Source organism: Asterias amurensis, chromosome 12 (assembly GCF_032118995.1).
Source record: "Asterias amurensis chromosome 12, ASM3211899v1".
NCBI lineage: Eukaryota > Metazoa > Echinodermata > Asteroidea > Forcipulatida > Asteriidae > Asterias > Asterias amurensis.
This window is the reverse complement of record NC_092659.1, coordinates 12,652,597-12,661,813: the sequence shown is the minus strand read 5'-3', so window position 1 is coordinate 12,661,813 and position 9,217 is coordinate 12,652,597. Positions and strand designations below refer to the sequence as shown.

Genomic DNA, 9,217 nt, shown 5'->3' with positions numbered 1-9,217 from the left:
ACCTGAGCCCCAACAGCCCTTTTCAGCGCAGTCTTGCAGCTCTTGACTAATGCCTCTGCACACCCATTTTGATGTGGTGCTCTTGGTGTGATGAACTTCCATTCCATGCCTTTCTCTGCACCGAACTGTTTCAGCTCTTCGATGTTCCAACCTTGAATCATCTTTTGGAGTTCCCGTTGTGCTCCGACCAGTTGGGTTCCGTTATCACTAATCATCTGAGCTGGATAGCCTCGAATAGAAAAGAATCTGCGGAGCACTTGAATGTATTCCATAGTGGAACAGTCCACCGCTAGCTCTAGGTGCACTGCTCTGGTGTTCAGGCAAGTGAAGATCACTCCATAGTTTTTGGCTGTTTTGTTACGTCCAATCTTCACTTGGTAGGGTCCAAAGTAATCGCATGACGTGAAGTAGAATGGTGGTGTGTATGGTGCTAGGCGTTGCTTCGGTAAATCAGCCATGATCTGTGTCTCAAGTTTATGCTCTGCCTCTCTGCAAACCACACAGCGGTATTTGATCGTCTTGGCTAGGTTGTGTGCCTTCAGGATCCAGTATCTTTGCCTTGTTTTTGCAACAGTGGTAGCAACACCAGTGTGGCCCTGTTGGTGAATACTACGCACAATCAGAATTGAAATGTGATGATCATTGGGAAGCAGTGCTGGGTGCTTTGAAGTGTAAGACATCGTAGACTCCTGCAGTCGGCCTCCAACCCTTAAGATTTCTGCATCATCTGTGAATGGACTCAATGACTTGAACTCTCCGTTGGCCCTGCGCTTGTGTAGATTTTTCTGTGCCTTGGTAATCCAGTAGTTGGCAGCATCTGTCAGCTCTTGGGGTGAGAGCGGACCCTGTTTAGACTCCTTGTTTACACAAGACTGCATCTTGGCTCGTATGTTCTGGACAAATCGACGAACGTAGGATGTGACCCTGATTAGCTTTCTCCAGCTAGAATACTTCTTGCAGTCAATGGCTTCCTGAGTTTCGGTGGTGATGAATACAGCTTGGGTCTTGTGTCGTTCCTTATCTACCTCCATCTGGTTTACCCTCTCTGCATCTTTTGGCCACCTTTCTTCTGGGAAGCGCAGGAATTCTGGACCATTTTTCCAACGCTGGGTCAATTGTTTCACAGGTATTCCACGAGAGACGTCATCTGCTACATTCAGCTCTCCTGGAACATGTCTCCACTGTGAGGGATCTGTTTGGCTCTGAATCTCGCTTACTCGGTTGGATACAAATGTTTTGAATCCTCTGGCTTGGCTTCGAATCCAAGATAGGGTAATCATACTGTCAGTCATAAACACTGCTTCCTCTACTGGTAGGCGCATTTCTTCCATGATGGCCTGGTACAGCCTTGTACCCATAACTGCTGCTTGCAACTCCAATCGTGGGATGGTGAGCCTCTTCAGGGGTGCTACTCTAGACTTGGCTGCAATGAATCTGACATCATAGGTGCCATCATTTATCTGCCATCGGATGTAGGCACAGGCTCCGAAAGCTTCCTCTGAAGCATCGCAGAAGATACACAGCAAGGGCACGCCAACAGCATTCGACGGAGTAAGACATCTTTCAAAACTGATCTCATTCAACTCTTTCATCTCTTCGAATAGTTGAATCCAACTGTCATGATCTGCCTTGGGTATTTCTTGGTCCCAGTCCAGACCCTGTTGCCACAGATGTTGCATTCCAATCTTGGTACGGATGAGAAAGGCTGCAGCGAATCCAATCGGGTCAAAGATTTGTGCAATCTGGCTCAGAATTTGACGCTTTGTTAACTTTCTCTGCATCAGTTCTCGATCATCGGTGGACAAATTCTTGTCCAAGTCCAAGTTGACCTTGTAGTGGAATTCGTCAGTTTTGCGGTTCCATACTGTCCCCAGTACTTTCTCATCAGTTGTGGTGTCCAGGAACTTCATTCTCTCCTCTTCCTTGTCAGTGGTATTGTTTTCTTCCAGAGCTTCATTAGATAGCCAGCCCTTTACTCGGAATCCCCCTTCAGCTAACACCTCTTCTATCTCACTTGTCAGCTTCTTGGCCTCATTCACAGTGTGGACGGAATCGCATATGTCGTCCATGTAGGTGTTCTCCTTTAAGACTTGTGCTGCATTTGGAAATTGTTTCTCGGCAGCCTCAGCTGTTTTCTTCAGGGCGATCTGAGCCATGGCTGGAGCGGGCTTATCCCCGAACGTCAGAACTGTCTTGACGTAAATATCAGGTGTACGGTCAGTATTCAGGTCTCTCCACAAGAAACGATGAACATGCTGATCACGTTTTGGAATCAGAATTTGGTGGTACATCTTTGAGATGTCTGCAATGACTGCCACTTCATTTTCACGGAACTTCATGATGACTCCAAATAAATTGTTAAGAAGGTCAGGCCCCTTGTACCAGTAGTCGTTCAGACATTGCCCGTGGTAGGTTGCTGAAGAATTGAAGACAATTCGGAGAGGTGTGCTTTTACTTTCTGGCCTCAAAACTCCATGATGAGAGATGTAGTGTACGGGACCTTTGTATGACTTCAGTTCAGCTTCAGACAGCTTCCGGGCAAACTTCTTTTCCACCATTTCCTTCATCTGGGCATCATAGGCTTCTGCATGACTTGTGTTTTTTGCAAGTCGGCGTTCTGTTGAATAGAGCCTCTTCTCTATCTGGATCTTGTTATCTGGTAACTGGTTTGGATCCCTTTTCCAAGGATAAGGGACGGTCCATCGGTTTCCATTTCGGGTACAGGATTCTTCTATTATTTTGGCTTCCTTTAGTTCTGCTGGGCGGCTGAGCTTTTCTGGTTCACATGTGCAGGACTTCACGGCTACTCCCATAGCTTCAGTTTTCCAGAAATCTGTCATATCTACTGGTGTTGAGAACTTTACATGGAGAACTCGGCTTGTCTTGGTCTTGTTCCCAGGGCCGGTTCCAAAAATCACCCAACCAAGTGGTGATTGGCGGGCAATCAGATTCTGGGCTTCATGGGTTTCACCAGCATGTATGCTTGCATGATCAATGCCAATGAGTAGGTCTACTGGGCCGCTACCTCGACGGAGACTGCTTGGATGTAGTTTGAACAGTTTGGCCATTTCTGATAGGTCAACTTCAGCAACATCGTCGCTTATGCAGGGGATACCAATGGCAGTAACAGTGTAAGTTGGACCTTTGTACTTCGGACGAAGACGGACCTCATAGACTTTTGTTTGAAGCTCTTCTTCTTCTCCTCCCACTTTGGTGATGGTAGTAATTACATCCTTTCCTTTGAGCTTCAAGTTTTCGGCAAGGGACTTTCTGATCAATGTAATCTGTGCCCCGGAGTCAAGAAGGATATTTGCTGGTTGAGTAATCTGGGTTCCCATGATCTGCACTTGTAGGACTGGTAGCAATACCTCTGCTCGGGTTGTACTTACTGCAACACTGACTGAACCGGTGGCTTGCTGGGGAGTAAAATGCAGTAATTGATGGTGATAGTGTTTACATTGGAGTCCGTTCATCATCTCTGTGCATTGTCGTCTTCTCGAACAGGTAGACACGTTGTGGCCTTTTCCTGCCTTTTTGAGGCAGCTGAAGCAGACATGGTTCTCTTTAACCATCTTAAATCGGTTGGCTGGACTCATTCCCTTGAACTTGTCACACTGGTCTGTCCAGTGGCTGGAAGTGTGACAAACCCAGCACTTGTCACGGAAAGGCATTGATGTCGGGTCTTTCTGCTGAATCTGAATGTGATTGATGCTTGATCGGGGACTTTGACTCACACATCGTACTGGTGCCGTTGCTCTCATCCTCGATTTCATTTCCGATGACATCCAGTCTAGCAGTCCTTGTAGCGTCGCTATTTCTTTATCCCTTTCCAAGTGTCTGGACCACACCTTACGGTCGTCAGCGTTCATTTTCTGCTCAATGACTGCTAGCATATGATTGTTATCCATGTCGTTTCGGCGCCCCACCTCCTTTAATGTGTTATAGCTCCTTCTCACAAGATGAACTAACTCACAGAATCTGGCATCTTCCCCGTCTCGGAGTGGCTTGAACTTCATGATATCTTGGGTGACGGTGTCAGTAATGAATCGTGGATCACCATATATTGTGTCGAGATACTCCCAGGCTGCATCGTAATCGGACCCCATTCCCTTAATCAGCTCCAACGGCTTTCCTTGTAGGCATGTACGCAACAGAGTGATGGCATCCCTCTTACCATACCTCTTATCAACCATATGTTTGAAGTCATCTTTAAAGATGGCGTATTCTCTGACATCCCCTGTGTACTTGGGCATCTTTGGCTTTTCCATTTTAAACCCACAGAATTTGTCGACATCATGGACTGCTGTATTCACTTTCTTCTGCTCTTCTTTCTGATCACTTGCTTCATTTTTGCTGATATGGCTATCGGATTCTGTTATCTGCTTGGCACTGGAAGTTGTACTGGTTTGCTCTGCACTGGATATTTGCTCGGTACTTGAACTGTACTGGTCATCACTGGAACTCGTTTTCTCTGCACTGGCACTGGCTTCTTCCTTCGGGTTTGACTCTTTCTCTGTAGGTGTTGGAGTTAGATGATCTTTTGCCTCACACTGTAAAGCTATGAACATTTGTTGGCATTCTTCTAACCACTCCTCTTCGGTAGTAAATTCATCGTCATCCAATATCTGCTCGGTATAAGCCTCATGCTTTTGAACTAGACTGTCATACACCAGTTCAAACTTTTCAAGCTCACTTGAAACTTCATCGGTTGCCCTGTTGCCTTCGATCATCAAGCGTAGGGCTTTTCCCTGTCTTGTGAGTGCCGCCTTGGCATTCCTTCTTTTGACCTTTAACTCTTTTACTGTTGAGTCGGTCATTCTGATACAGGTGCAGTACTCCCTTCTGATCCCGGGTTAGCAGAATAGAATTCGAATGTTGTGGCTCATCAAGGAGTAAGGCATTTAGTTGTGACACGGACTAGAGATCTTGCATTCGTATTTTAATGTAATTCGAACTGTAAATAAACATACAGAAAAGAAATCCTTAATACATGTGATCCTTAATAAAAAATGAACTTGTCAGTAAGAAAGTGGTTCTTAAAACTCCTTAGTTTCTCATAATAATCCAGTAGATACTTGGGATACATATTAATCTTTCCTTAGTTCTGAGTAATGTCAATCAATAATAAACAATCCCTAATTTCTCATATCTGGTCTGAAACTAGCAAAAGCTGGGAAACTTCTTATCCGTTAATGTACTCAATCTGCATGTAAACAAGTTGCATGTCCCTTTAATTTCAACATGAAAACCAGTAAATTATGTCTGCTCTAATAAGGGCTTATATCATCGTAAGTCACAACTGAAAAGGTAATCACTTCTTTGGCAAGACTCTAGTAACACCAGGTGTCCATAATCTCTGAAGAAAAACACTGATAACTGCTGTTTTGATTACAAACTTTTCGGCTGAAAACTGTTACAGTAAAACATGGTCAAACATGGCTGAAAAAACCACATGTAAACAATAAACAACTACAGTCACTTGAGGGCGCTCTTCAACCTACAGTCACCATCTCACAGGTCACTGGCTCAGTGGAACAGCACCAAAAAAATGTAATTTCCAAGGTTTTGCGAATTTTGCATGACTCCACACAGGAAATTTGTTCAAGATGCTCAACTTGGTTGATTTGCACCGTCAAAACACGATTTCCAGAGTTGACTATTAGAAAAACAAGATGGCCACTCTTCCATTTTCCCTGCCCGGGGAATAATCTTTTTAATTTTCGAGCCACCCCGAAAAGCCGAATTAGCGTGATTACTTCTTGCGGATACCCCACCCGAGTGTGCCGGTGCAGATTTAAACTCTGTCACTGTTATATTTTGGCGGTAATCGACGATTTTGGGTCAACTTATGACGTCACTTTTGCACCAAAAAGTTGTAATTCCCAAGGTTTTGCGAATTGTGCATCACTCCACACAGGAAAGTTGTTCAGGATGCTCAACTTGGTCGATTTGCACCGTCAAAATGCGATTTCCACAGTTGACTATTAGAAAAACAAGATGGCCGCTGTTCCCCTTTCCCTGCCCGGGGAATGAACGTTTTAATTTTCGAGCCACCCCGAAAAGCCGAATTAGAGTGATTACTTCTTGCGGATACCCCACCCGAGTGTGCCGGTGCAGATTTAAACTCTGTCACTGTCATATTTTGGCGGTAATCGGCGATTTTGGGTCAAATTATTACGTCACTTTTGCACCAAAAAGTTGTAATTCCCAAGGTATTGCGAATTTTGCATGACTCCACACAGAAAAGTTGTTCAGGATGCTCAACTTGGACGATTTGCACCGTCAAAACACGATTTCCAGAGTTGACTATTAGAAAAACAAAATGGCCGCTCTTCCTTTTTCCTTGCTCGGGGAATAATTTTTTTATTTTTGAGCCACTCCGAAAAGCCGAATTAGCGTGATTACTTCTTGCGAATATCCCATCAGAGTGTGCCGGTGCAAATTTGAAATCTGTCACCGTTATATTTTGGCGGTAATCGACGATTTTTCCTCAATTTATGACGTCACATTTGCACCAAAAAGTTGTAATTCCCAAGGTTTTGCGAATTTTGCATGACTCCACACAGGAAAGTTGTTTAGGATGCTGAACTTGGTCGATGTGCACCGTCAAAATGCGATTTCCAGAGTTGACTATTAGAAAAACAAGATGGCGGCTCTTCCCTTTTCCCTGCCCGGGAATAAACTTTTCAATTTTCGAACCAGCCCGAAAAGCCGAATTAGCGTGATTATACTTCTTGCGGATACCCCACCCGAGTGTGCCGGTGCAAATTTCAACTCTGTCACTGTTATATTTTGGCGGTAATCGGCGATTTTTGGCACAAAAAAATATAATTCCAAGGTTTTGCGAATAATGCATGACTCCACGGAGGAAAGTTGTTTAGGATGCTCAACTTGGTCGATTTGCACCGTCAAAACGCGTTTTCCAGAGTTGACTATTAGAAAAACAAGATGGCCGCTGTTCCCCTTTCCCTGCCCGGGGAATGAACGTTTTAATTTTCGAGCCACCCCGAAAAGCCGAAAAAGCGTGATTACTTCTTGCGGATACCCCCACCTTAGTGTACCGGTGCAAATTTGAACCCTGTCACTGCTATATTTTGGTGGTAATCGGCGATTTTTGGCACAACAAAATATAATTCCAAGGTTTTGCGAATAATGCATGACTCCACGGAGGAAAGTTGTTTAGGATGCTCAACTTGGTCGATTTGCACCGTCAAAACGCGTTTTCCAGAGTTGACTATTAGAAAAACAAGATGGCCGCTCTACCCTTCGAGCCACCCCGAGAAGCCGAATTAGCGTGATTACTTCTTGCGGATACCCGAACAGAGTGTGCCAGTCCAAATTTCAACTCCGTCACTGTTATATTTTGACGGTATACGACGATTTGGGGTCAAATTATGACGTCACTTTTGCACTAAGCAGTTGTAATTCCCAAATTTTTGCGAATTTTGCATAACTCCACCCAGGAAAGCTGTTCAGGATGCTGAACTAGTTCGATGTGCACCGTCAAAATGCGATTTCCAGAGTTGACTATTAGAAAAACAAGATGGCGGCTCTTCCCTTTTCCCTGCCCGGGGAATAAACGTTTTAATTTTCGAGCCACCCCGAAAAGCCGAAATAGCGTGATTACTTTTTGCGGATACCCCACCCGAGTGTACCGGTGCAAATTTGAACCATGTCACTGTTATATTTTGGAGGTAATCGGCGATTTTTGGTCAAATTATGACGTAACTTTTGCACAAAAAAAAATATAATTCCAAGGTTTTGCGAATTTTGCATGACTCCACGCAGGAAAGTTGTTTAGGATGCTCAACTTGGTCGATTTGCACCGTCAAAATGCGATTTCCAGAGTTGATTGTTAGAAAAACAAGATGGCCGCTGTTCCCCTTGTCCTGCCCGGAGAATAAACTTTTTAATTTTCGAGCCACCCGGAAATGCCGAATTAGCGTGATTACTTCTTGCGGATACCCCATCCGAGTGTGCCGGTACAAATTTTAACTCCGTCACTGTTATATTCTTGCGTTAATCGACGATTTTGGGTCAAATTATGACGTCACATTTGCACCAAAAAATGTAACTCTAAAGTTTTGCGAATTTGCATGACTTCACACAGGAAAGTTGTTCAGGATGCTCAACTTGGTCGATTTGCACCGTCAAAACACGATTTCCAGAGTTGACTATTAGAAAAACAAAATGGCCGCTCTTCCCTTTTCCCTGCCCGGGGAATAATCTTTTTAATTTTCGAGCCACCCCGAAAAACCGAATTAGCGTGATTACTTCTTGCGGATACCCCATCAGAGTGTGCCGGTCCAAATTTCAACTCCGTCACTAATATATTTTGGCGGTAATCGACGATTTTGGATCAAATTAGGACGTCACTTTTGCACCAAGCAGTTGTAATTCCCAAATTTTTGCGAATTTTGCATGACTCCACCCAGGAAAGCTGTTCAGGATGCTGAACTTGGTGGATGTGCACCGTCAAAATGCGATTTCCAGAGTTGACTATTAGAAAAACAAGATGGTGGCTCTTCCCTTTTCCCTGCCCGGGGATTAAACGTTTTAATTTTCGAGCCACCCCGAAAAGCCGAAATAGCGTGATTACTTCTTGCGGATACCCCACCCGAGTGTACCGGTGCGAATTTGAACCCTGTCACTGTTATATTTTGGAGGTAATCGGCGATTTTTGGTCAAATTATGACGTCACTTTTGCACCAAAAAATATAATTCCAAGGTTTTGCGAATTTTGCATGACTTCACACAAGAAAGTTGTTCAGGATGCTCAACTTGGTCGATTTGCACCGTCAAAATGCGATTTCCAGAGTTGAATAATAGAAAAACAAGATGGCCGCTGTTCCCCTTTCCCTGCCCGGGGAATAAACTTTTTAATTTTTGAGCCACTCCGAAAAGCCGAATTAGCGTGATTACTTCTTGCGGATTCCCCATCAGAGTGTGCCGGTGCAAATTTGAAATCTGTCACCGTTATATTTTGGCGGTAATCGACTATTTTTCCTCAATTTATGACGTCACATTTGCACCAAAAAGTTGTAATTCCCAAGGTTTTGCGAATTTTGCATGACTCCACACAGGAAAGTTGTTTAGGATGCTCAACTTGGTCGATTTGCACCGTCAAAATGCGATTTCCAGAGTTGATTATTAGAAAAACAAGATGGCCGCTGTTCCCCTTGTCCTGCCCGGAGAATAAACTTTTTAATTTTCGAGC

General features: G+C 44.2%; 1 protein-coding gene across 1 annotated transcript; it reads right to left on the bottom strand.

The window, feature by feature from the left end:
* Positions 1-295: 295 nt before the first annotated feature.
* Positions 296-5,483, bottom strand: LOC139945414 (uncharacterized). Its single transcript, XM_071942764.1, has 3 exons — positions 5,316-5,483; positions 362-4,954; positions 296-309 (listed from the first exon to the last, which is right to left on the bottom strand). The coding sequence occupies exons 2-3, from the start codon at positions 4,815-4,817 to the stop codon at positions 296-298; spliced, it is 4,470 nt and encodes a 1,489-aa protein (XP_071798865.1). The 5' UTR covers positions 4,818-4,954; positions 5,316-5,483.
* Between the last annotated feature and the right edge of the window lie 3,734 nt (positions 5,484-9,217).